Source organism: Zalophus californianus, chromosome 1, assembly GCF_009762305.2.
Source record: "Zalophus californianus isolate mZalCal1 chromosome 1, mZalCal1.pri.v2, whole genome shotgun sequence".
In the NCBI taxonomy this organism is placed as follows: Eukaryota; Metazoa; Chordata; class Mammalia; order Carnivora; family Otariidae; genus Zalophus; species Zalophus californianus.
Window position 1 is genome coordinate 1,650,577 of NC_045595.1, and position 26,346 is coordinate 1,676,922.

Sequence of the window (26,346 nt, forward strand, 5' to 3'; positions counted from 1 at the left end):
TCGGCTCCCTCAAAACGTGGAGCAAACTGGAAGCAAATGGCACTTGCGTGACCTTGCTTTGGAAGTCACTTGGCATCATTGTCCCTGCAGTCTGCCCGGGTCCCAGGGCAGAGACAGAGCACCCCCCACCCTTGGGAGGAGGGCCAAGGTCTCGGTGTTCCAAGAGCAGGTGGGCCGAGAGAGAGACTCCTACCATCTTCGGGAAAAACAATCTGCTATGTGGCCTAAGCTTTGTTGTAAGATTCCAGATTCTTGAGGAAAAGCCCTGGGTCGCTGGTGTGATTCCTTTGAAACCTAAGGGAAACGGTTGGGGGCTAACGAGCAGTGAGAATATCTGTGACGGTTATTGTTTTATTTAGAGTTTTCTGCATTTTTTTTTTTTTTTTTACATCTTCAAAACAAAAGCAAGAACAACTGAAGCTCAGAGAAGTGACTCGGTCAAGGTCACACAAGGTCACACAGCCGGGCACGGGCCTGAAGCCAGGTCTGCTGAGGCCCCCGCTGCGCTGACGCGGGCACGCGGGAGCGCCTGGCAGGGCCCCGGGTGGAGAGGGCGCCCTCGAGGTCACAGCTAGCTCTTCTGTTGGTTTCCCCGTTGTACTGAGAACAACTGACATCCGTCCCCGTGTCCGCGCCAGGGGCAGCATGGCGGTGGTCTCACTCACATCCTCCTTCCTTCACTTGCAGGGCGACTCTGGGGGACCCCTGGCCTGCGAGGAGGCCCCCGGCGTGTTTTACCTGGCGGGGATCGTGAGCTGGGGGGTCGGCTGTGCTCAGGCCGGGAGGCCTGGCGTGTACACTCGCATCACCAGGCTGAAGGGCTGGATCCTGGACACCATGTCCCTGGGCCCCCTGCCCACCACGGGACCCCCGCCCGCCACCAGGCCTCCCTCCAGGACGGCGGCTGGCCCCACGGTCCCGGGGGTCCTGGCCAGCAGAGCCACCCTCCCGGCCACCCGCAGGGCGACCAGCCAAGCTGCCAGCACCATGAGCACCGCTGCGGGGGGACAGACACCGCTTCCAAGCGCCCCTGGCACCACCTCGGGCTTCCAGCCACCAGGTAGCAGGAGGGATGGAGGCACGCGTGGGTGGCAGGGGGTCCTGCATCCGCCGTGACAACAGCAGACATTTATTCGCTCCCAGTGCTGGAGGTCGGAAGTCTGCATACGCGCTGTCCTCTCCCCATGTCCTCATGGGTTCGTCTGTGTGTGTGTGTGTGTGTGTGTGTGTGCCCTCGTGTTCTAACTTCATCATCTCTTCAAAGACCTGTGTCCAAGTGACACATCCTGAGCTCCCGGAGAGGGCACGAGGCAGCCCACGATAGGTCCTGAAAGCCGGGGACACAGGCTCTGATCGGGCGGCCCTGACGGGAGGGTCCCCACTGCTCTGTCCACGCAGCCAGTGTTCAGCCTCCTGCGTGCAGGCCCGTGCTAAGCCTGGGGTGCAGTGGGGGACCAGACACAGTAAGACGGCAAGCAGGAGTGAGGAAACCAAGCCGACCCCGCAGGCTCCCGCGCGGGGCCCCGGGGGGCGCCCCGGCTAAGGCGCAGCCCAGCTCGGCAGAACAGGCTGCAGGACGCTGACGGGCACGGCCCCTGGGAGGTCTCTGAGCGCTTCTAAAGCGCTCGGTTACGTTTTATTAAGTATCAATCAGAACGGTATGAAACGTGTATTTGAGGGTCCGGAATAAAGCCCCATCAAATACATCCGGTTTCCTATAGGTCAGCCGGGGCTCTGAGGGGAGAAGCAGGCCTGGCTTCTGCCGCATGTGGGCTGTGGGGGCGGACCCCCGTCTTAGCGACCGGCCCACCCCTCCCAGCGGCCTTGGTTTTGAGGGGTGGGCCGGTCACCCGAGCAGAACTCAGAGGGAAGGAAGTGTTTTTGCCACAGACACAGGGCTCTCCAGAGAAAGGTGGGGTGGGGTGGGGACCAGGGGCTGGGGGGCAGCGGGAAGGCACCAGTAGAAGCCCCTTGGCCCTGCTGCTCTGTGCACACAGCACCCCCCACCGCCAGCAGACGTGACCTCTGCGCTCTCTCATCCAGATGCTGAGGGACAGCGTCTGGTCTGGCTTCATTCAGGTGGGGAGGCAGGTCAGCGGGGACCAAGCAAGCTTCTGGGGGCTTCCCCCAAAGGAGGCAGGCGCTCGGCACAAGGGGCTGCTGGTCTGTGTAGCTGCACCCCCCTTCCCTCTTACTGATGAGGGTCCCAGTCCCAGTCCCCGATGCTCTGAGTCCCCACCCCCAGCATCCTGACTCGCCTCCAGAGATTCTGATCCAGGGACCTTTCCCCGCTTCCCTCCTCCGTCAGTGTCCCTCCCCTGGTCCCTGTGGTCTTTGTGTTCAGGGTGTGTGTGGTCTAACCCTGTGACACAGAGGTCGGGGGAAAGTGCTCGTAATCCCCTGGCCTATCCCAACCTTTAGGACGTGTCCCCGGGGCTCTTCTTTCCCTCTGCCCTTGCACACGTGTGGATGGTGTCGGCCCCACGATCCTGAGTCGCCCGGGCACAGACCTGTCCCCACAAGGTCGGGCTTATGGGCCCTTGCCTCGAGGCAGCCTGCAAGCCACCAGAACCAAACAGAGGAAGAGGCGGGTCGCTATGGGGTCTGGGCGCATGGAGGGGTGTAGGGGACCTTGGAAGGAAGCGTCCCGATTGGCCAGGAGCAAAGCCGACCACAGGCCGAGGATCTGGGCACAGGTCTCGACTCTGAGGGGGACCCGGGTCCTGTTTCCTGGGGAACCACAAAGTGGAGACAGGCACGGAGCGTCCGGTCCAGAGCCCTGGAAGGCTAATCTCCGAGAGACCGCTGTCCCTGGCCAAAGGGGCAGCTCCCCTTCGTGCCGCTGATTCCCGGCAGTAGCTGCTGCCGGTCTGGCCGTAGTGTTTCCGGCAGCGATGTGCGGAGAAGGGGAGTGTGTCTCCTTAAGTCTGCAGCTGGCTTCTCTGCGTCTGGCCTCCGACCCTGGGGACTTCCTAGTCTGATACCTACAGCCTGCAGGTTCTTAGCTTGGGGCGCAGAAGAGGTGAGCAAGGCCCGCGGCATGGCACGCTTTGCCGCGCTGTTCCGTGCGGGGCAACATTTCCAGACAGGAGCAGTTTCCATCCGATTCCCCAGGCCGCCTGGTCCGGGTCCTCGGGACTGAGAGGGAACGGGGAAGAAGGCCTCCCCCTTCTTCCTTTCCAGCTGAGGCTGGGACAGGAGGCTGGAGGGCAGGGAAGTCACCCGGGGGTGGGAAAGCAGGCTGGGGAAGGGGGGCCGTTCTGGAGGAGGAAGGGTTCCCTGTGGGAATGACCAGGCGGGTCCCCATGCGGTCCCATGGGTGGCGACGGGTTCCCGCGGCATCCGTTTAAACCACGGATTGTCCATCCTGCAGTTGTGTTCTGAGAGTGCATTTTGTTGTGGGGAGGGCGGGGGGGGGTTGTCAGAGCTGGAGGAAGCATCCTGGGAAGGAGAACTGGGGAGGGCGTCCAGGAAGACCGGGCAGCGCTGGAGCTGCAGGGACAGGGCAAGGGCCTACTGGGCGGCAGCCTAGGGTGTGCAAAGGCCCTGGGGCAGCAGGGAACTTGGCTCCTAGTGCCCTGAGAGATGCCAGGGGCTGGACAGGGAGGTGAGAGGAGGTGCTGGCCTGACCTTCAGCCAGGAAGGGGTTCCAAATGTAATCTGAGAAGCGCCCAGAGAGGGCTCATTTGCAGAACCAAGCGCCAGGTCCAGTGTCTTTTCCAGGGGAGTTTACCGAGCCAGGTCCCCCAACCCACTGCGGGCTACTCCCACCCTAGGCACGCAGGCGGGGCTGCGAGGCGGGGTCTGTCCGCTGAGCCGCCCCCGACTCCCCCGCAGACTGCGGCCTGGCACCGGTGGCAGCGATGACCAGGATCGTGGGCGGCAGCGCCGCGAGCCGCGGGGAGTGGCCGTGGCAGGTGAGCCTGTGGCTGCGGCGCCGGGAGCACCGCTGCGGGGCCGTCCTGGTGGCCGAGAGGTGGCTGCTGTCGGCGGCGCACTGCTTCGATGTGTGAGTCCGGCCGCCCCAACGCGCCGGCCCGCGGGGTTCACTGGGCCGACTTCGCGGTCGAAAACTCAAGTTGCCCCTCCGTGTCTTGGCCACGAAGAAGCCTTCCCCAGCCACCGGCACCCCCTGCCCCAGGCACCCCCTGCCCCAGGCGGTCGCCTCCTTTATACAGCCCTCCCCCGCTCACCGACCACCGCCACCAAACCCTGGCCACAGCCGCTCCCGTCTCCGGGGCCCGGCCTGCGGCGGGGAGTCTCCGGGGAGCACTGGGGCCCTTCCTTTCCTGGCTCACGCCACTGGGACTCGGCGCCAGGCCCAAAATGGCAGTCCCCTTCCTGGCAGGGTGCTCTGTAGGGTGGACCAGGCTAGGGGTCAGGGCCGGAGGGGGCGGGCCCTTACGGCCACCGGACACAGCGCGTGGGGTCACGTCAGTGCGTGGGAGCGGGCGGGACCCCCGCCCCCTCCCGCCGTCCTAGGAGGAAGGGACAGCAACCGGGCGGGCGCGGGGGCGCTCGGGCCGACGTCTGTCCCCGCGCGGCCCGCAGCTACGGGGACCCCAAGCAGTGGGCGGCCCTCCTGGGCACGCCGTTCCTGAGCGGCGCCGAGGGGCAGCTGGAGCGCGTGGCGCGCATCTACAAGCACCCTTTCTACAACCTCTACACGCTCGACTACGACGTGGCGCTGCTCGAGCTGGCTGGCTCCGTGCGCCGCAGCCGCCTGGTGCGGCCCATCTGCCTGCCCGAGCCCACGCCGCGGCCCCCCCGACGGCGCGCGCTGCGTCATCACCGGCTGGGGCTCGGTGCGCGAGGGAGGTAGGCGCGGCCGCCGGCCCCCCCCCCCCCCCGCGCGCCCCGGGCGGCGTCGAGCGCGCCCCCGGCCCATCCGGCTCCGTCTCGCCCGTAGGCTCGATGGCGCGGCAGCTGCAGAAGGCGGCCGTGCGCCTCCTCAGCGAGCAGACGTGCCGCCGCTTCTACCCAGTACAGATCAGCGGCCGCATGCTGTGCGCCGGCTTCCCGCAGGGCGGCGTGGACAGCTGCTCGGTGAGCGCACTTTGCGGCGGAAGCGGGCGCTCCGCGGAGGGCGGGGGTCGCGGGGCGAAGTTCTCATCGCTGCGAGGCCTACCGGCCGGGTGCCACACACTCCGACGCCCACCTCTCCAGCCCGCCAAGTAGAGCACCGATCCCGGCCTCGAATTCTCACTCCACCACCGTTTATTGGGCATCCTGCCTCTGGGCCCTGCAGAGGAGGGATGGAGGCTGGGCAGCGAGAGGTCCCATTCTGGCCCGAGACCGATGCCCAGTGCCCATAAATGTCTGCCGGCCAAAGGAGCGGGTGATCCTAACACATCCCATCTCCCAGGAACTAGGAGGCTCAGGGGGGAAGTGGCCCAGGCTCAAGGGCCTCTGTGGGGGGAGGGGGGTACTGGCCTGCTCCTAAGGCCTTTCCTTTCCTCCCCTCAGGGTGACGCTGGGGGACCCCTAGCCTGCAGGGAGCCCTCTGGCCGGTGGGTGCTAACTGGGGTCACCAGCTGGGGTTACGGCTGCGGACGGCCCCACTTCCCGGGTGTCTATACTCGCGTGGCTGCCGTGAGAGGCTGGATCGGGCAGAACATCCAGGAGTGACCGGCCCGTGGCTGCCCACGCCTGGGACAAGAGAGGGGAAGGCAGCAGGAAGCGGCTGGCCCCTCTGCCGGAGGAGGGGAGTCTGGGGCGCGGGGAACCGGGAGCAATCTTACTGCGTATTTTGTTCCAATAAACAGCCCCTGGTCCCTAGCCTGCCGGCTCAGCACCTCCGTGTCACAGCAAGGACCACTTGCCCGCCCCTCAGCCCGGCCTGGGGTGGGAGGGTGCGGGGGAGAGGAAGCGAGGCCTCCTGGGGGCGAGGACCACCCTCCAAGGCTTCGGCGCAGCAGCGGGGGAGAGGGCTGGCCAGCCTCCTCTTCCAAGGTCCCCTTCGTGCAAGCAACCTGCTCCCGGCCATCGCGGACGCCCAGCCGCGCAGAGGGGAAGCGGGGAAGCGGGGAAGCGGGTCGGGGCGGGGAAGAGGCTCAGCCCGGGCGGGGCACCCAGGGACGCGCGCTGCCACCTCCCCCAGAGGCCCCCCGAAGGGAAGAGCGACGGCTTCTTTTCCGCCCCTCCCTCATTTATTTGCCCGCCCACCGTCAGGCGGTCACAGCTCGGGTGGGGCCTGACGGCTCCCCCAGGTCCAACCGCGGATTCTCCGCCCGAGGCACGCGGGGAGCCTGTGCACACCGGGGGCCGTGCCGCCGCGCTGCCGGCACTGGGCGAAGTCTCGCCGCCCCCGCGATCCACGCCGCGCTCGCTGGCAGGCGGGAGGGGAGCAGCGTCCCGAGGGTCGCCGGTCTCCTCAGAAGCACGGGCAGGCAGGACGCACGAGCGGGCCCCCGCTTCGCAAAGAGCGTTTATGGAACTGAAATGGAGGGTGGGGGTCGGGCGCGGCGGGGTCACATGTTGGCTCGTTCCCGCTGCAGCCGCGAGTTGTAGGCGCGGGACACGGTGTTCCAGGCGTCCATGTAGCGGTCCATGCACATGGCGATGCACTTCTGCAGGCGGGGAGGGCGCGCGGCTCAGCTCCCGCCCCGGCCGGCGCCCCCACCCCGGGGCAGCCGGCCGCGCACGCGCAGGGGCCCCACCGCAACGCCCGCCGGGCCGCGCACGCGCAGGGGCCTCCCCGCGGCCCCGCCGGTCTCACCTGTTCCGAGTTGTCCAGGGAGCCCCCCGGCTTCCCGATGCACTTCCGGAAGCACTTGTCCGTCATCCTCTGTGGAGACACGCGAGCTCAGCCGCGACACTCGCCCCCACGGACCCCACCGCCCTCAGCGCCCGCCCCGGCCCGACCCCAGACCTGCAGCAGCTCCTGCGCGTTAGCCACGGCGATCTGCACCTTCACCTGCTCCATGATGAGCCCCGGGTCCAGCTTGCCGCCTCCGGAGCTCCCGAAATCCGAGCCGAAGCCACCCTCCATGGCTCCGCAAAGCCAAACGAACCGAAACCGCGTGCGCCGACCCGTACCCACGCCGGAAGTCGGCCTCCCGGGGCACCACGGGAAATAAAGTCCGAGCGTGCTGGGAGCGGAGCCAGGTCGGACTACAACTACCACAAGGCCGTGCGCCCCCTCCCCCCCCTCCCACTTTGCGCGCAAGCGCGGTCTGCAACCGGCTCCCGCGCCGGCCGCGGGTGTCTCCGACCTGGTGCCGGCGGGTGGGAGGCACGGGGGCTGCTGAGACGTTCCCGGCTCGCCGTGCGGGTCGCGCATGCGCACGAGGCCTCCCCCGCCCGCGGCAGGCGCGTCACGTGACCGAGGGCGCAGGCTGGCACGGGAGGCCCGGTCAAACCCCTGGGGTCTCCGACGCCGGTCTGTTGCCGGACTGGGGCAGCTGTGTCAGAGCGGACTCGGGGGCAGCACTTAAAACCAAAATGTTTATTGGAGTGTTGTACAAAAAGTTTCCAGTCATAAAATGCATATTACAAATCACTGGAGAAAGAAAAAGACCACACGTTTGGCATGCAAGTTCGTGGACGCCGCCCCCGGCTCCCCCGCCCGGCGCTCGCTCGGGGCGGCCCCCCGGCAGGCTGTGCTGGTGCTTCGGCGGGGGCGCGCCCTGGGGCTGCGGGGTCAGACCGCACCCGGAGGGCCGCCGAGCCGCCGCTGGCCGGGGCGAGGGAACCGTCTCGCGTCCTTTAAAGCGGCTTAAAGCTAAGCGTGTTTGACAACTACGAACTGTTTCCCAGGCCGACGCTGACGCTGTAACATTGGACTCCACCCTGGGCCTCCCAGCACTTCCCTACCAACGCCCGTCCCCCACTTGCTGGCACCCCTCCCCCGGGCCAGGGACGCCACCGGGCGGGCATAAGGCGGGGAACCGGCTTGAAGACGACAGGAATCACCTGCCGGACACGAGGGGGGCCCACTCCCTGCACATGAGACCCCCGCCCCAGACACCTCGCAGGATGTGGCCGAGGCCAGGGCACACTGTCGGGAGGACCCCAGCCCCACCCTCCCAAAGCCTCAAGCCTCCGCACCCCAGGCCCGCACTGTGCGCGTGGTCCCCGAGGTGTGGGCGCGGGGTGGGGGGATGCGCAGCCGGCAGCCCTCCTGGGAAAGGTCGTGTGTGGGGCGGGGCTGGCGCATCGCCAGGCTGAGCGAGCGCCCCGGGGCGCACCAGAAACGCGGGGAGGAGTGGTTAGACATTTCCGCCCACGAGGAGAACCGAGCGCACGGCCCGGGGACTCGGGTGGCCATGGAAAGAACTAGACCTAAAGCAAGGGGCTGCGGGCAGATTCTCGATGCAGCAGAAGCCTCCGACCCTCCGGCCACAAGCAGTTTCCAAGCGCAGTGAGACGGGACTGGGCGGGGCGGGGCGGGGCGGGGCGGGGGTAGGGCCCGAGGTGGGAGGCAGGCGTGCTGCTCCCGGCCTAGGGCGAGCTGGGAAGGGCTGGCTGCTTTGTAAACGGGCTGCCTTCTGGGGGCAGCGTGCCTCCATGGCTCAGTATGACGTCTTGAAGACTCGAGCTGCACTTTCTGAAGGAATTTGCCGTCTGGGGCCTCAGAGGTCACCGAGATAGCCTCCCTCAACTCCAGCCCCTTGGGGGGCTGTCCCAGTGACGCTGGCATGAGGCCTCAAGTGGAATCCGGCAATCTGAGTACTGACCAATGTAAAAAAATAAATATCCATTAAAAAAATAACTTCTGTGTATCTATGTGGGGGGGGGTACAAATGGGAAGCAAATGCGGAGGGGGCCGGGCAGCCAGGAGCTGGACTGGGGGCCGTGGAGCCATCCTGCGGAATCAGCCAGCACCGGCATGTCGGAGACACAGCGTTTCAGCGAGGTCGCCACAGAAGCTAGGACAGCGGGACACGCACATACAGGGGTCGGCGGGCGTTGGGACTTGGCCCCAGGCACAAGGCACAGAGTGGGAAAACGCCGTGTGGGTGGTCCGGTGGCTCACCCTCAAGCTGCTCTCCTCACGGCGGGCAGGAACTGGCTGCTCCCCGTGGACAGTGGCTCTGAAACCAGGGGCACTTGCTTCCAAGGTGACCCCATTTCCCTTTCCACCTGTCCCCTGGCCATTTACCTAGTGACAAGTCTCCAAACGGAGCTGTCCCTGTTCCCCGGGTTTCCATCTCTCTCTCCCGCCCTGTTGGTCCTGCAAGCTTAGGAACTGGACTACAGAAAGCTCCAGAAACTCGAGGGCCAGACAGCCAGGAAGGGAAAAGGGGGCCCACTGCAGAGTGCCTCGATATGTGCTTAGAAACCTGGCCCGCGGCCGCACACCATCACAAGGACTTACACCAGAGCCCCGGAGCCCAGGCCAGGCGGCCAAAACCCCACACTCCAGCACCTGCAGCCGGGCCACCAAAATTCCACAGGGGACGCGCCTGCCCCCCTGCCCCAGGTCAGAACCTGGATTCTGGATTTGGTTTTTAAGGAGCTTCATAAAACAACTGAACTCCTAGGCAGTGCTGCTCTCCACCCACTCGAGGCCCACGGGGCGGCTCCTGGACACAAGAGCCCCAGCCCTGGCAGCCCCTGGCCCGGCCTCCCAGCCTCCATGCCCAACCCCTGTCAGCCATTAGGTTCCTCGGCCTCGAATTCAACCAAATGGTGAAATGGGGCACCAAAGAGAACTCTGGCCAGGGGTGATGAAGGAAGGGTCCAAGGAAGCCCACCCATAGGAAAGATCACAGAGACCCGCCCCCACGTTCTGGCAGTATGCTTAAAAATTCTCTAGAAATGTATCAAGGACTAAAGACAGCCAATGATATAAAAATAGTTTTCGGTGGCTCTGGGGTAAAGACAGTTGATGAGGCGTGTTCCGTTCACATCACGCGGCAGCCTCTCGAGGTGGTCCTTGGGTCCCCCTAGAAAGAAAGCCCGGCAACCTAAGAGGCCTGCACGTGCCCACCTGGCCAGGCAGGTCCCCCAACCCCTGCCGGAGAGGGGCCGGCCCAGGGCCTGTGCCCCCTCCCCCCCCCCCAGCAAGTCGATGGGGCCGCAGCTTCAGCCTCAACTGTCCCTGATCCAGAACCTTCGCCGTCTCCCTTCCTTCTGTCCCGAGCTACACAGGCCATCAGGACTTAAAGGTCAGACACGAGTCTTACCACGCAGAGGGGCTGCAGCTCAGCCCCAGAGCCTCAGGAACCCTTCGCCCGAACACCATTACTTAAGCCCTGGTATCTCTGGCAGGAAGGAGCAGTGGCCTCAGAGCCCGTTCCCTGAGGACCCTCAAGGCTACACCGGCGCCACCCGGAGGTGCCCGGGGTTCAACACCCCACTCCTGGGGGCCCCGGGGCCAGAACCCTGAGGTCCACCCAAGGAGCAAGAGCCAGGAGACAAGGGTATTCCCCCGACAGGCCACCTCTGGCGGCGGTGGGCGCGCGGCCCTCCAGGCGGGGCGAGGCCTGGGCGGTGCCAAGAGCCAGCCACGGCCAGCCTCGCCCAGACGCGGCAGCCGGAGCAGCAGCGCGGGAACCTGCCGGCGGCGTACGCATGCGCGTCCCAGTGGGCGTCCCCACGCGCCACCTGGGGGCCTCTACCTGTTGATGGAAAAGATCCTCCTCGCCAAACTCTGCTGCCTCCTCCTCTCCCTCCTCCCCGTTCTCCGTCTCCCGCACCACCGAGGACTGCTTCACGGTTCTCATGGCCACTTCCTGCGCAGGAGAAGGGCCACAGACACTTGACCCCTCGGGCAGCGGGGGCGCAGCCCGTCACGGTGGTGGTCAGGCCCGGGTGCTCCAGCCGAGCCTCAGCACACCAAGAGCCACGTTCCGAACCCAGGGTTGTGCTCCCTGGGCCTGTGGGGTGGTAAGGGTGAGATGGGGACCCCAGGAAGGACTCCAGAGCCAGGATGGGGGTGGCCCCCGGCAGGCCTTGGGCACCCACCTCCCCGTCGGCGTTGACCAGGACGGTCCGGAAGCTCTCGCCCACGCCCCAGCTGTTCTGGTTCTTCCACACGAGCGTCGAGGGGGGGCTGTGGGCCACTCCCGCACCAGCAGCCCACACCTGGGGACACAGGAGGGCCTCCCCATCAATGCTGGCTCCAGGCCCAGTACCACACGCCACCAGCCAGGGTAAAGGAGACACTGAGGTCTGGTGGCCACGGGCTCATGTCAGCAAATGCAGGCTGAGCGGAGACCGGAAGCCCATCAGCCCCCGGGGTCAGCGCCTGTGACTCGCGTCACCACGGGGCTCCAAAGGGCTCCAGGGAGGGTCCAAGGGCACACAGGTGACCCGCGACAGGACTCAGCTGTTCTCAGAGCCAAGTCACTCGACCACTGCCCCCCCCCCCGCTCCCTCAAGCCATTGCCTGCTTCTCAAGAACGCCCCACACCCCAGCCACCACTCACATCGGTCGCCCAGGGCCACTCTCCCCACCGCCCGGCCTTCCACGGCCACTTACCGTGACAGTCTGGCCGGCGCGCAGCACGTACTTGGGCGTGAACTTGTAGGCAATCTCCTCCCCTTCCATGACCTGCCTCTTGATTCGCCAGTTCCCCAGGGACTGGTCCTGGCACAGGGGACACGGCGCCTGACGCACAGCTCGGGGAGGCTGCCCCCCACCCCGCGCCCCGGGGTGCAGGCCCCTCACCTTGTCCGAGCTGTTCTTCAGCTGCACAAACCTGCCCTCCAGGTCGATGTCCTCGATGCCGATGCCGCCCGAGGCCGAGGCCCGCTGCGTCAGATGGAAGCTGGTGCTGCCGCTGCTGCTGCTGCCGGAGCCAATGCCGCTCGAGCCCGGGCCCGGCGACTCCTCCGCCTCCGGCCGCTTGCGCTTGCTGCGGCCCGGGCGCCCGGCCGTGGACACGCCGCCGCTGCTGCTGCTCGACGTGGCCCGCGAGACGGTGACGCGTGACGCCGGACTGGGGGTCAGCTTAAGCCTGCGGGGCGGGACCGAGGGCGGACCGGGGCTCCTGAGGGGCCCAAGCCTCTCGCTCGCCAGCCCCCCTGCAGCCCCGCCTCTCCCCGCCCCCCCCCCCCCGCCCCGGCTCCTCGCCCGGCCCCGCCCCCTGCACCCCTCTCCTCCTCGCGCCTTGTAGCCCCACCCCCTCCCTCCTGGCCTCGCCCCCTTGGCCTCCCTCTCCTGAGACCACCCCCACCTCTCCTCCTCGCCCTCCAGGAGCTTGCGGTAGGCGCTGATCTCCATGTCCAGGGCCAGCTTGACATCGAGCAGCTCCTGGTACTCGGCCAGCTGCTGCTGCATCACGTCCCGCATCTCGGTCATCTCCTGCTCCTTGGCGTCCAGCATCTTGCGGAACTTGTCCCGCTCCCCAGCCATGGTCTCCTCCAGCTCGCGAATCCGGTCCTCTGCGGCACTGGCCTGGCGGGCGGTGGGGGGAGTCCGGGCGGCCAGGTCAGGGCGGCCTCTGCGGGTCACGCAGAGAAGCCTACCGGGCTGCGTGTGCGCGCGGGCACCCACGCGGGCAGGAGGCCCTGGAGGGCGGGGGGAGGCGTGGGCAGAGACCAGGCCCCGCAGCACGAGGGCTCTGGTGGTCGGTGGGCCCAACAGCCACCCCACTCCCCGGGCCAGGAGGGGAGGGGTGGTGCATCACCCACACTGCCGTTCGTGGCTCGTCTACACCCGAGACGCCAGAAGGAGGGTCCCGCAGCAGTGGCAGGGCCGAGGCGGGGGCAGGCCCTCGGGAGTCACCTGCTTCTGGAGGCCGGAGAGCTGGTAGCTGAGGGACTCGACACGCATGCGGGCTTCCTTCAGCTCCTCCCGGGCGGCACTGGCGGCCTTATCGTTCTGGTCAGAGCTCAGCTTGGCGCTGTCCAGCTGGAGGGACACGGACAGGTGTGTGAGGGGCGGGGGGCGGGCGGCGGGCAGGGAGCTCCCCCCCGCCCTGCCCGCCGCCCGCCGCCCGCCAGCACCTTGGCCTGGTAGGTCTGCTCCAGCTCCAGTTTGTACAGCCGCACTTGCTCGTCGTGCTGGCCGCGCAGCTCCTCCAGCGCCTGTGCCATCCTGAAGTCGTACTCCTGCTGCCGGCTGCTGTCCACCTCCACCAGGCGGCGCTCATGCCGCCGCCGCGTCTCCCGCACCTCCTGCGCCAGAGCGCGGCGGTCAGCGCCCCCGCCCTGGGTCCCCAGCTTCGGGGTCACCAGTGTCCTCAACCCGAGCCCCAAGTCCACGTGAGCGCTCAAAACAACGAACCGCCGGAGAGTCACAGAGCGGACATGGCCCCGATAGCCCCCAGCTGACAAGCAGTAAATAAAACGTGTCCCCCACGCGCGGGAGCGTCCCTCGGCCACGAGCACAGGTGCCCACACGCGCGGCCCCGGGGACGGACCCCGAGCCCACGACGCTCAGGGAGGGAACCAGACACAGAAGGCCACACGGGGTGTGAGTCCACGTGGGTGACACGTCCGGAACAGGCTGATCCGCGGACGGGAAGGGGGCTCGCGGGGGCCGGACGGGGAGTAACCGCTGATGGGGACGGGGTTTCGTTTTGGGCCGACAGAATGTTCTAGAGTTAAATAGAGGTGAAGGTTGCACAACTCTGTAAATGTACTAAAACCAACCAACTTGTACACTTTAAAAGTTTTATGGTACAGGAATATTTTAATAAAGCTGTGGTTAAAAGAATTCCTGACGAGGGGCACCTGGGTGGCTCATTGGGTTGTGCATCCAACTCTTGGTTTCAGTTCATGTCATGATCTCAGGGTAGCGGGACTGAGCCCCAAGTTGGGCTGTGCACTCAGTGGGAGTCAGCTTGTTGAGATTCTTTCCCCCTCCCTCTCCCTCTGCTCCTCTCCCTGCTTGCACACTCATGTTTTTTCTTTCTCGCTCTCAAATAAATAAAAAAAATCTTAAAAAAAAAAAAAAAGACTTCCTGCCGAGCCCGTCTCAGGCACCTGGGGTCCGAGGCACAGAGACCTGGCCCTAAGGAGGCCGCCGCAACACTAAACAAACCAGTGGGAGGTCTGGGCCTAGCGCACAGCCCCCCAAACACAGGGTGGGCTCAGGTGCGGGCAGAGGGCGCTGTTCACCAGCCCGGGGCTACAAGGAAAGGCAAGAGCCTTTCCTCCAAGAAACTCACTCCAGCAGAGAGCAGTCGCTTACCACCCTGTGCCATCAGCTTGTAAAAACAATAGTGATGTTTCTCAAGTGAGCCAGCCCTGTTTACAAAGAAGCCATGAAGCTTGGGGAATCCAGGACCAGCACACCCACCTTCACGGGGCCCCCTATGGCCGCTCGCAAGGCTCGCTGCATGGCTCCGCGCCAGGAGCTCCTGGCCACTGGCCTCAGGGAGCCCCGCCAGGAGCCCTTCCAGGGTGTCCTTCGGGCTCCCCTCACAGGTCCCCGCATGGCTCTCTTCCTGGGATCCTTCCTCATAAGTTCAGGGCCCCATACAGACCCCCTCGAAGGCTTCAGGGCTCTGGAGGATGCCTTCAGGGGTTCCCTCAGGGGCTCCTTCCCAGCTGCCCTGGCCCTGGCCCTGGCCAGGCCTGGCTGCAGCTGGAGGCCGCTCCTCAGTTGTACGGGCATGCTTCCTACCAGCAGCTCCCCCCGGGCACTGAGTGCATGAACCGGCTGGCCCCGTAGTTCCATTCTGGGCCGTGACAGGACAATGAGCTCTGTGATGATGAGCTGGGAGGGGCCCCACACCACATCCATTCCGAGAAGACACAGAAACCCCAGCTCTAACTGCCAGGACTGTCGTTCACTCCCAGGTGGGCCCGCCATACCCCCGAGCCCAGGCCCAGGGATTCAGAGCTTGGCAGGGGGGACCCAGGAAGCAACAGAAGCAGAGGGGCCCGCCGCCTCCCTTTCACAAAGAGGGTCTGCCGTGGGTTCAATGGTGGCGCCCCAAAAGATGTATCCAGGGCCACATTTTAAATAACCTATCTAAAATTATCTTAGTAGGCAGAGAAAGAGCATTTTGTAGTATTCAACATTCACAGTATGACAAATACACTTACTAATAATGAGAATACATGAGAACTCTCAAATCCTCTTGGAGGGCATCTCTAAAATGTGGTTTATGAAAGAATGCACACGTGTGTTTAGAGTCACCTGTTCAGTAGAATTCTATGCACATCATGAAAACCCAGCACTCTGGTCCCCTTCAGCAGGACTGTAGATCTCCCAGCCAGAACTAGGACATGTCAGTGTAAGAGTTACATTAAGAAAAAAGGAACTTGGGGCGCCTGGGTGGCTCAGTCGTTAAGCGTCTGCCTTCAGCTCACGTCATGATTCCAGGTCCTGGGATCGAGCCCCACATCGGGCTCCCTGCTCGGCGGGGAGCCTGCTTCTCCCTCTGCCCCCCCCCCCCCCGCTTGTGTTCCCTCTCTCACTGTGTCTCTCTCTGTTAAATAAATAAAATCTTAAAAAAAAAAAAGATGTGTCCACGTTCTAATCCCCAGAAGTAGGAGTGTGACCTTATTTGGAAAAGGGGCTTTGCGGATGGGATTAATGAATCTCCAAATCAGATCCTTCTGGATCATCCGGGTGGAATGACAAGTGTCTTTCATAAGAGATAGAAGAGCAGAGACGGGGAGAGGCCACGTGAAGGCAGAAGCACAGAGGGAGGCACACGGCCACGAGCTTGGGGGACACCTAGAGCCCCCCACCCCGGGGCTGGGAGAGGCAGTAGGACCTTCCCCTGGAGCCTCCAGAGGGAGCATGGCCCCGGCCTACCCCGATCGTGGCTCTGCCCTCCGGGAAGTGGGAGACCACGAACTTTCCCGTGTGGGGGTACGGTCAGCCCTGAGACTCACCTCCTCAAAGACGTTCTTCCGGAAGTCGAGCTCCTCCTGCAGGCTCTGGCAACGGTTCTCCAGATCTACGCGCATCAGCGTCTCCTTCTCCAGCTGCTTTTTGGCCACCGCGTGACCGTCCTCTGCCTGGGAGACACGACAGCAGGCGAAGGTGACACTGTCTGCCGCACCATATGGCCTCTCGGGGCCCAGGGATCCCCTTAAACATACACACTCCAACAGACGGTGTCAGGACTTGGAAACTGGCCGCCCGCAGCGCTCACGCCGGCCCCCAGCATCCCCAGCTTCCCCGCCAGACTGGGGAAACCCGCCCGAAACCTGCCTTAGCCAGCTGGGCCCGCAGCTCGGCCACGTCGCTCTCCAGGCCGCGCTTGTCGCTGAGGGCGGCGGCCAGCTCTGCCTCGCTCCGGTGGAACAGCGACTCCAGATCCTTCACGCGGCCCTGGGCCACGGTGAGCTCACCCTCCCTCTTCTTGGAGCTGCAAGTCAAGAGCAGGCGTTAGGCAGGAGCACGAGGGGCAAGCTGGGTGTGGGGGGCTACAGGGGGCCCCTCAGGCAGCGCCAGGAAGCCCAGGGACCAGCTCACTCTGGCCTCTGAGCATCTGCTCTGGGGTAACGGGGCCCAGGCTGTCACCCAAAAAGCTGCCCCTTCTTCAGACCTGCTCTGCACATCAGGATTCCACCAGCTAACAAATACAAGTGCTCAAAAAAGCCTCAAGGAAAGAGCTTTAATGTAATTTTTTTGTGATTTTTCAACACAGGAGGGATCATTTAGGGGAGAACAATTTTTAAAAAAGTTAATGTATAATTTATTAAAGTTGCATATTAAAATCCTGGCCTTTGAAAAGTCGATCTTGTTTGTAAACTTAAGCTACTTTAAGCAGGCTCATCTGATATTCTAGGGACAATTTTCCCCAATATTAAAGAAGGCAAATAGATTCCTTAACGCCCAGCTATTACTAGCATGGGTCTGAGGCTCTTGAACATTTCTCAAAGGAATCCTCCGTCTTCTTGGAGTTGAATGCATACCACCTCTCCACCCGGGAGCCGACAGAGCCGTTCCCAGCAAGAGTAGCGACACCCAGGGTCTCCCCCCAGCGCTGCTCACAAAGAGGGCACTGTGGGGGCCGAACAGCGTCCTGGTGCACCCCCCCCCGCCACCCAGTGAGAACCACTGGGGACGCAGCATCAGCTTGCACAAGGGGGGTGGTGCAGAGACCAGTCAGTTCGGCCGCCAAGCTGCTCGTGTCCTCCACAACAGCCCTGGGAACATGGAGCTCCACTGAGGCATTTTACCGCCCCCCTCCACGAGGGTCTCAGGGTCCCTGCGGTCCTCGTCCCTGAGCTTACGCCGCACGGTCCTGCTCTCCCACCCACATGGGGCTGGGGGCTGCACAACCTGAGCCCCTAGAGCAGGTTTTGCAGGGGTTTGGGGAAACGAATCATTCGTGTGACACCCATTACTGAGGGCCCACTTTGTGGAGAATGCCACTCTCGTGCCAGAGATACACCTGGGAACACCCTTGCTCTCCCGATGCAGAACTTTCTCGTGAGACGAGATGACAGTGAAGCGTGCTGCCTGTCAGATGCGAATCTGCATTAGGAGGGCAGAGGAAGCGGGACGGGAGGTGAGGGATGAGCACAAGCCGGTGGGAACCGCACTTTTAAGGCACACAAGCCCCGGTGGGGGTCACCCTTGAAATAGACCTGGATGAGGGGAGTGTAAGAATGAGCCAGATCCATTATTTCTGAGAGAAGAGTATTTGGGCACAGGAAGCAGAAGTGCAAAGGCCCTGGGGTGAGGTGTGCCTGGCAAGTTTGAGATCAGTGACAAAACCAGGGTAACAGGAACAGAGGCATCAGGTGATGTGTAAAATTTTTCTTTTTTTTAAAAGTTCATTCAAATAATCTCTACACCCAATGTAGGGCTTGACCTCACAACCCCAAGATTAAGCATCACATGTTCTTCCAACTGAGTCAGCCAGGCACCTCAATGTGGAAAATTTCTAAACAACTTTATCCAATATTTGGATTCTGCAGAACTACGCAGAATGGCCCAGAAAGCAGGGGCACTGGTGGCTCCCACTGGCTTATGTCTCACTGGCCACGTCTCACGAGCTTCAAGGTGCGAATGCGGCCTCCTCATCTGTGTAACAGTAAGTCCCGGAGGGTTAAGCGGGAGATGTGGCCTATCTGTCGGGTCCTCCCTCACACAGCCACAGCACCCCTGGTGAACCGGCCCCGGGCCTGGCAACATCCCGGTGGCCAGGACAGACTCCCGGCACAGAGGACATCTGATGACCCAGGGGGACGTTCATGAAAGGCTCGTGGCCTCCAAAGCCCCCCACCCCCACCCATTGTCTCCGGCGTCTGCCATGAGTTTACGGAGGCGCGTGCGGGCGCTCAGGCCAGCCATGGCAGCTCTGTCTGGGGAAAGCCTGCAAGGCTGCTGTAGACTTTTACTTTTCTCTTTAAACTATCTTGCATTTTTCACTTTCTCACCAGTGAGCACCTGTGACTGCTAAGCAGAAAAAAACAAGACTCCTGGGCCCAGACAAGGAGCCACACACAGGATCCCAGGCATCCGGAGGCTTCTGGAATCTGCACTGATCCCAGGCAGAGCAGCTGGGGTCTCAGGCAGTGCTGACTCTGGAATTTCCTCAATCTTCCCCAAGAAGCACAAATCACTTTTTAATTAAAAAACCTACTAAACTGATGGGATACAGGCTACCTGGCCGCTTAAAACTACAGATGGCCTTTGCCCCTTGGCCAAAGACCAGGTGCCTCGACTGTGGGGCCACCTCTGCGCTCTGTTCTGTTCCAGTGGACCTCCTCCACGGAGGCACCTCAGCAGCACAGCTCTGAGAAAGAGCAGCCGGGCTGAGAAGGCCACACACCGTGTGGTTCCAAGTCTAGGACGTTCTGGGCTGAATTATGTTGGGGACCAAAGGTGGTGGGAAGGGCCAGCTAGAGGGTCAGGCCACAGAGCACCCTCACTCCCCAGCGGCCAGCCCGCATGACCCCGCACCAAGGGTGTCTGGGTGTGGCTCAGGGCCGCCGGGGACGCACCACACCTCAGCTGCACACCTACCTCTTGTTCGCCTCCTCCAGCTCAGCCTTCAGTTTCCCCAGTTCGATCTGCAGCCGCGCCCGCTCCCGCGCGGTCTCGTCCAGCACCCTGCGGGCATCGGCCAGCTCCGACTCATACAGCGTCTTGATGCCGCTCACCTGAGGGGGTGCAGCAAGGCCCAGGTCATGGAGAAACCCCTTTCCACCGACAGCGGGCGCTCCGGGCTGGGCACGGTTCCTACTGATGCCAGAGGCCTCCCCACCCAGCTCAGCGCCCTACCCCTGGGGTGACCCCAGCCGGCCCGACCTGCCCAGGTCCCCTGTCCCCCACCCCGGTCACCCACCAGATGGGCACACAGCTCATGCTTTTCGTGGCCTTGTTACCCCCAACCTTCCCCCATCCCCCCCATGTCTATGTGCAGAGGGCAGGCACAGGCGTTTACAAATACCTGGAACCAAACCAGGACGGTGAGAGAGTCCCTCAACCCCACTAGGACAGCCAGAGTCAAAAAGACAAAGGATAACAGACACTGGCAGCAACACAGAGAAATCGGGACCTCCACACACAGCCGGTGGGAGTGGAAAACGGGCCAGCCGCCGGGGTCGGGCAGCTGACCCTGTAGCCCTGTGACTCCACTGCTGGGACCTACCTACGCGGTAGAAGTAACACGTGCACGCACATGAACCTGTGTGCATGTTCATGGCACAGTTCACAGCAGCCGGAAGGTATCAATGACCCAAACGTCCATCAGTGGACCAGCAGATACATACAGTGTGTCCACACACCCACGGGCACGTCCCACGGCCGCGAGCAGGAGCAAGGCGCCCTCACGTGTTGCCCCGGGGACGGACCCGAGCCCACGACGCTCAGGGAGGGAACCAGACACGGAAGGCCACACGGGGTGTGAGTCCACGTGCGTGACACGTCCAGAAGAGGCTCATCCGCGGATGGAAAGGGGGCTCGTGGGGGCTGGGGGGGGGGGTGACGGCTGATGGGGACAGGGCTTCTTTTGGGAAGATGGGAATGTTCCGGAATTGGACAGAGGCGATGGTTGCACACATCTAAACACGCTAAGACCACTGAGCTGTAGAGCATTGTTGGAAGAGCCATAGGGGCTGAGAATTCAAGCTCAATGAAGCTGCGGACAGAGAAGGTGGACGGAGGACAACAATCAGAACCACTCCCAGGGCAGCCAGCTTTGAAAGCTACACCACCTCCCACGAAACTACAAGATACCAGCAGGTGTCTGGGCTGGGGGGTGCAGGGGCAGCCGGGACACTTCCCTTCCATGGGAAAGGCCCCAGAGCAGAGGCGGCTGCAGGGAGCTGCCAAGGACCTGCGACGTGGTCAGGTAACCACCATCCCCTGGCCAGGGACAGAGGAGCTTCTGGGAGGTGGGACTTTCCAGAAGAGTCGGGGTTTTAACAGACAGTCGAGACCCACCCCCCGAGAAATAAGGTTGAGTAAGTAAAAATACATCATATTGCTTGTCTCCACAACCGAGATTTTTGGCAACCCCTTGGATTCACCCGTCCTGACCCTGCTCTGGGCTCCCAGGCCACGGTCTCAGTCTCCTCAAGTGTCTTGGTTAAAGTACCGAGTTCTGGGGCACCCGGCTGTCTGGGACGCATAATTCCTGATCTCAGGGTGGAAGTTCAAGCGCCATGGTTGTAGAGATTACTAAATAAAAGTACTAAGTCCACGCAGTGTTTCACGTCCGTGCGTGCACGCGCAGACACGCGGGCACATGTCCATCTGTCTTAATAAGGCACTTATCTACAGCCAGGTCTGCAAACTCAGGCCCACAAGCCAAATTCCATCCCAACGCCTGTGTTTGTCCAGCCTGCAAGCCCAGGACAGTTTTTACATCTTTAAATGGCGAAGGTGGGGGGGAAGAAAAAGAAGTTTTGTGACACAGGCAAATTACAGGAATTTAGGTTTCCATGTGTATAAATAAAGTTTTATTGGCACGCAGCCTGGCCCGTTCCTTTACATAGTGTCCGTGACGGCTGAGTTGAGTAGCTGTGATGGAGACTTCCAGCCCACAGAGCTGAAAATGCTGACTCTAGCCCTGTTCAGAAAACATCTGCCAAACCCACTCTATGGCCCTGGGACAATGTAGAAAATGCTTGTAGAGGACAAGCACACAGCCTCTTTCAGACCACTAACAGGTGCTCTGCTGGCAGGACTTGCTTCCCTGCACCTGTGACAGTCCCTGCAGAAGCCTGGGCCACAGCAATGGGAGACCAATGGCTTGGGCCTTTTGTTTGGTCTTTAATGGCATTCTGCAACTGCCAAGAATGAACAAATGTGTTAGCATGTGTTGGCCAGGGAGGTGGAGCGTGGGGAGGGGGGTGTCCAGATAACCCGAGGTGGCCTTTTCCTGTTCCCGAGTCTCTGGGGGATGAAATCTTCCCAGCTAAGAACCACAGTTCTGCAGGTAATCCCCAGACACAGGCAGCCCCAAGTGCTACTTCCTCCCGCCCAGCTCACCGCACCCTGCCCCTGCTCCCTGGGTCCACCTGAGGGAGCCCCCTACCTGCCCCCACCCCCCAGCAGCAACAGGACACCCTGGCAGGTAAGAGAAAAGAAACCGAAGGCTGGAGGAACTTAACACCCAAGTGGGGAGGCTCCTTGGAGAACTGCCTTCCCCTCCCGGGTCCCCTCCCTCCCGGCCAGCACACAAGACCTCTCTCAAACAGAAATCCGGCCCGGCCCCAGCCCTTCCAGAAACCCTCCAGTGACATGAGCACATGGCTCTTCAGGAGAGCACTGCCCACCCGACCAATACCCAGCGGGACCTGTAGGTAGGCACGTGTGAGAGTGTGCCCACGGGCAGAACAGCAAGGGCTTGGAAGCTTCAGTTTTACCTCAACTGTTTAGGTTTTACTACAAGCGTGTGGTATGCTTATAACATTTTTTTTAATAGGTATTTATTTATTTTAAGATTTTTTACTTACTTATTTGAGAGACAGAATGAGATAGAGAGAGAGCATGAGAGGGGAGAGGGTCAGAGGGAGAAGCAGACTCCCCGCCGAGCAGGGAGCCCGATGTGGGACTCGATCCCGGGACTCCAGGACCACGACCCGAGCCGAAGGCAGTCGCCCAACCAACTGAGCCACCCAGGCGCCCTGCTTATAACATTTTAAAAGGCATCTTCAAAGGGTGCCTGAAGTAGCTTCTCCTAATGGCATTTGGGGCTGGAACATCCTCGGGGGTGGGGCCATCCTGAGCACCACTTGATGCCAGGAGCACCCCCAGCCTGATGACCACTAATGTCCCTGGGGGCAGCTTCCATGGTGGCAAGGAGCTGCTGTTCAGGTAAAGCGCACACATCCCTCCTACTGGAGCCACCTTCCCGGCCCCCTCTCTGCTTCTGCCCACCCACCTCTCCAGAGCCCGGCAAGCCTCCCCACCCTCCCCGCCCCCGCCCCTAGCCAAGGCCATTTCCAGGTCACTCCCTCTAGAGAGCCCACGGGACCACTCCCGCCCTCACTGCTCCAGCATCCCCTCCCTCCGTAGGTCACCAGCTCCCTCCACTGCCCAGTTCCGAGGGGCATTTATCACCTGGCCCCACGGGCAGGTAGAAGCTCCAGAACAAGCTGGTGGCAACTCCCCAGCTCCAGGTGGGAGCGCAGCCCTCACCCCGGGGTGACACCTAGAGCCCCCACACAGCCCCTGAGCTCACAGTGGGGCAGGTTTATCACCCACAGCAAGACTGCCTTTGTTCCCTTGAGCTCATCTGGTTTCCAGGAGGCCTCACCAGCTGAGAAGGGAATGATGCTGCTCCCCAGACAGCTGGCGGACCGGGTTCCCCATGCGCTCCCGCACGGGCTCTAGGTACAACACCCACCCAGCGCATGCTGGTCACTGCCACTGGGCCCAGCAGGCCCATCACCCCCAAAGGTCTGTTTGCCATTCACCCCACCTGCAGGTGGGACAAGCAAGGCCAGGGGAAAGAAGAAACTCACATGGGTGGCGCACCAACCAACCCAGCAGGCAGGAACTGGGTCCACATCCTGAGGACATTAGGGGGCCACCTCGGGGGCAGACAATTCTAGCCCCATCGTATTAATGACAAAACCTGCCCAAGGTCACACTGACTAAAAGCAGTTTGCATCTGAGTTTGAATCCAATCCCGAGCAACATAGCACCACCTACCAACGAAACTTCCTCCCCATCATCACCCAAGACACTTTCTGAGCCATTGCCTGTCCTGGCAACGATGAAACAGGGGCGACAGAACCCACGGAATACTTCCTCGGGGCGCCTGTCCTTTATTCTACAAAACACATATTAACACACACGCCCCACCAGCCGGCACAAAAGGGGGCATTGTTATTTCCATTTTACAAAAGAAGTACTGAGATCCAGAGAATTTAAGTGACTTGCCCTGAGTCACACAAAGGGCAAGTGGCTCCCTGAAATGACCCCCTAGCTGCTCTCCTCCAAATCTGTCACTTGGTCCACGGTCAGGATAGGGAAGCCTAGGGAAGCCTAGGCTCTAGAACATTCTGGCTTCAGGGCCTGGCTCTCCTACGGGCCCTCAGGGGGAACCACAGGGTGAGCACTCCCCCAGCCCCCCACCCTTATTCAGAGAAACCACACTTGGGTTTCAAGGGGCCAGCAGGGGCCAGCTAAGTAAGAAAAGAGCCTGGGGCCTGTGGGGACTGGGGGAGGGTTGGGTTGGAGCCACAGTACCCAACCAAGGAAAGGACCCACCCAGGACACCCAGCCCTCACTTGCCCTTGCAGGGTGGGGCTTACCCAGCCCCTCTCCCTCAGTCTGCAGTGAAGCCCTGAGACCCACGTGGAAACCAAAACTTCCCACTGGATCCCCAAGACCAGACGTCTCCCCATTCCCTACCAGGCTCCAGTCCATCAGCCAACGGGGGCCCCAAGGCCCACCTGAGGACCTCTCAAATTTCCCATGGGACCCCTGAGGCATCAGACCCCCTCCCCTCGGATGCCCACCCACCCCAGGTGCGGGTAGGAGACGGACCCTGCAGCCAAACCACCTCCCCAGTCCCTCAACTCCCCAGAACTCATCACAGGGCCTTTGCAGAGTTCCACAGAGAACACAGCACGTGACTCCCCCCAGAGACGACCCCCCCGACCATGAGACCCTCCACACAGTATGAACTCCCGGTCTCCTCCGAGACCCGAGAACCCCACCAAATTTCCTCCCAGGACGCCAGAACATCCTAACGCATCCCCGAGACTCCCCACCTCGCTTAGGGGCGGGGCTTACTCTGGCTCATTCCCTCTCAGCCAGGGGATCCCCAGATCGCCTCTAACTACTCAGGGCTCGGCCCTGCCCCATCTCCACCACTCGCACAGGGGGCCCCGAGATCCTCTGGGGATCCCTCAGAGGAGGGGGGTACCCCAGACTGCACTCCTCACTCAGTGGATACACGAAATCCCCTGCGGGCCCCTCGGCGGGCGGGGCTTGTCCCAGTGTGCACCCCTCATTCACAGGTCCCCCGAAAAACCCTGGGGAACCTTCGGTGGGCGGGACCTGCTCCGGTGTGCACCCCTCTCTCACAGGTCGCCCGAAAAATCCCTCGGACTCCTCGGTGGGCGGGGCCTGCCCCAGTGTGCACCCCTCTCCTGGAGCCCCTCGAGACTCCCTGAGGATCCCCTAGGTGGGCAGGCCCGCCCGGCTTCCAAACCTCACCCACGGGAGGTCCCCGAAACCCCCCGGGTAGAGTCAGAGGCCGAGGCCCACCCCAGCGTGCGCCCCTAGGGCCCCCCGAACCCCGGGGACCCCCCCGGTGGGCGGGGCCTGCCCAGTGTCACCTCTCGCGCGCGGGAGCCCCCGGGGACCCTCAGAGGTCGAAGCCCCGGCTGCGCGCCCACCTCGCGCGTGGTCACCTCCTCCCTCTCGGAGATCTTGAGCAGGAGCCGGTCGTTCTCGAGCTCGAGCGCGCGGACACGGTCGATGTAGTGCGCCAGGCGGTCATTGAGCTCGCGCAGCTCCTCCTTCTCCTGCAGCCGCGACAGGCGCGTGGGCGACAGCGGCGTGGCGGGCCCGCCTGCGCGGCTGGGCAGCGGCGTGGCCATGGCGGCGGTGGTGGCGGCGGCGGCGACAGCGGCTCGGGGCCCGCGCGGCTCGGGACGGCGGCCGCGGCGCGGCGGGCTCATTCAATCCGCGCCGCCGACCAAGATGGCGCCCGGCGCCCGCCGCCGCGGGGCAGCCTGGGACTTGTAGTCTGTCCTGGCTGCGCGGGGCAAGCCGGGAGCTGTAGTTTCCTGTGCGGGCATGGCTTTGCTCGCCTCCCGCTCAGGTTCTCGCTCTGTCGACACATTGCTGTTCCTGAAACGGCTAGCGTCCAGGGCCAAGCCTCCGGACCTGAAACTCCCAGCTCGCCACCGAGTGACACCGGGTTTCTTTCCAATGCCCACTTTCCCGACTTGTAGAACCTACCTACCTCTTTGGAGTCCTTTTAAAATTAAAGGTGAAGGAACCTCAAAAACATGCTCAGTGATGTCACTTACATGTACAATCAAAATGAAATAATAAGATAAGATAAGGTAAATAACTGAGCTCACAGCAGGCGCCTGGCTGGCTCAGTCGGAAGAGCGTACCACTCGACCATTGATCTCGGCATTGTGAGTTCAAGCCCCACCTTGGTTGAAGCGATTACTAAAAAAAATTAATTAACTTAAAAAAAAATAACTGAGCTCACAGATACAGAGAACAGGTTGTTGGTGGTTGCCGGTGGAGGGGTGGGAGGTGGGCAAAATAGGCGAAGCGGTCAAAAGGCACACACTCTTCCAGTTATAAAATAAAGAAGTCCTGGGGCTGTAATGCACAGCATGGTGACTATAGTTAATAACATTGTATTGTATATCTGAAAGTTGCAGAGAGAGTAGACCTTAAAAGTTCTCTTCACACACAAAAAAAATTGTAACTATGTGTATTGATGGATGCCAACTACACCTACTGTGATCATTTCAACAAGGTACACAAATATCAAATCATGAGGTCATACACCTGAAACTTCTACAATGTTATATGTCAATGATACCTCAATTTAAAAAAAACAAAAAGAGAAACACCTCATTGAAAGAAGCCAGGCACAAAAGGCCACATACTATCCAATTCCACCATATATAAAACATCCAGCAGAGGCGAATCTATAGAGCAGTGTCTTGGCGCATGGCCATTGGGGCCCCGTTGTTTTCTGCGGTGGGGCAGGATGTGGAGGAGCATCTCTGGGCTCCCCACCCCTCCACGTGATGCCAGCAGCACCACAGCCCACTCCAGTCCCAACAACCAAAATGTCTAGACATTTCCACCTGTCACCTGGAGGCAAAATTGCCCCCAGTTGAGAACCACTTCCTTCCCCTCACCCTGGAACTTGCCGGGAGAACCCCTCCTTCCCAGACATCCCACCTTGGGGAATTGGGCTGAAACAGCCTCCCTTAGGGACTCAAAAATGTCACACGGAGAACGTGATTGTCCTTCCAGCCTTCTGAGGAGGCGGGATACTCACCTGTCTTGAACGCCTGAAACTCACTATATATTCC

General features: G+C 62.1%; 3 protein-coding genes across 6 annotated transcripts in view; 1 reads left to right on the forward strand and 2 right to left on the reverse strand.

The window, feature by feature from the left end:
* The window catches only part of TMPRSS9 (transmembrane serine protease 9), a 31,474-nt gene extending 25,495 nt beyond the window's left edge, over window positions 1-5,979 (forward strand). The window contains 6 exon segments of the mRNA XM_035726994.1: window positions 688-1,060; window positions 3,838-4,009; window positions 4,552-4,756; window positions 4,758-4,818; window positions 4,910-5,046; window positions 5,467-5,979. Of these exon segments, the coding sequence (XP_035582887.1) occupies window positions 688-1,060; window positions 3,838-4,009; window positions 4,552-4,756; window positions 4,758-4,818; window positions 4,910-5,046; window positions 5,467-5,628 (1,110 nt within the window). The 3' untranslated portion in view covers window positions 5,629-5,979.
* A 151-nt stretch (window positions 5,980-6,130) lies between these two features.
* TIMM13 (translocase of inner mitochondrial membrane 13) lies at window positions 6,131-7,039 on the reverse strand. Its single transcript, XM_027582597.1, has 3 exons — window positions 6,872-7,039; window positions 6,719-6,787; window positions 6,131-6,569 (listed from the first exon to the last, which is right to left on the reverse strand). Exons 1-3 carry the CDS (start codon window positions 6,989-6,991, stop codon window positions 6,471-6,473), a joined length of 288 nt encoding a protein of 95 aa, XP_027438398.1. The 5' UTR covers window positions 6,992-7,039; the 3' UTR covers window positions 6,131-6,470.
* Window positions 6,131-24,963, reverse strand: LMNB2 (lamin B2). 4 transcript variants are annotated; one of them, XM_027582556.2, is made up of 14 exons: window positions 24,673-24,963; window positions 18,836-18,972; window positions 16,063-16,223; window positions 15,745-15,866; window positions 12,898-13,068; window positions 12,677-12,802; window positions 12,126-12,346; window positions 11,618-11,906; window positions 11,429-11,536; window positions 10,912-11,031; window positions 10,566-10,679; window positions 6,872-8,673; window positions 6,719-6,787; window positions 6,131-6,569 (listed from the first exon to the last, which is right to left on the reverse strand). In XM_027582556.2, the coding sequence occupies exons 1-12, from the start codon at window positions 24,955-24,957 to the stop codon at window positions 8,599-8,601; spliced, it is 1,929 nt and encodes a 642-aa protein (XP_027438357.1). In that variant the 5' UTR covers window positions 24,958-24,963; the 3' UTR covers window positions 6,131-6,569; window positions 6,719-6,787; window positions 6,872-8,598. The 4 variants fall into 4 exon arrangements, with proteins under 4 accessions (XP_027438357.1, XP_027438356.1, XP_027438358.1 ...); XM_027582555.2 differs by having other exon boundaries at window positions 6,872-9,890; window positions 24,613-24,963; XM_027582557.2 differs by having other exon boundaries at window positions 6,872-9,890; window positions 24,673-24,957.
* Between the last annotated feature and the right edge of the window lie 1,383 nt (window positions 24,964-26,346).

Coding starts and splice junctions, on each gene's coding strand:
- TIMM13 (XM_027582597.1), bottom strand. CDS start 6,991: ATGGAGGGTGGCTTCGGCTCGGATTTCGGGAGCTCCGGAGGCGGCAAG. Junction 6,788..6,871: donor ACGCGCAGGAGCTGCTGCAG/GTCTGGGGTCGG, acceptor GTGTCTCCACAG/AGGATGACGGACAAGTGCTT. Junction 6,570..6,718: donor CCCTGGACAACTCGGAACAG/GTGAGACCGGCG, acceptor CCCCGCCTGCAG/AAGTGCATCGCCATGTGCAT.
- LMNB2 (XM_027582555.2), bottom strand. CDS start 24,957: ATGAGCCCGCCGCGCCGCGGCCGCCGTCCCGAGCCGCGCGGGCCCCGA. Junction 11,907..12,125: donor CTGGAGGGCGAGGAGGAGAG/GTGGGGGTGGTC, acceptor CCCGCCCCGCAG/GCTTAAGCTGACCCCCAGTC. Junction 11,537..11,617: donor TGAAGAACAGCTCGGACAAG/GTGAGGGGCCTG, acceptor CCCCTGTGCCAG/GACCAGTCCCTGGGGAACTG.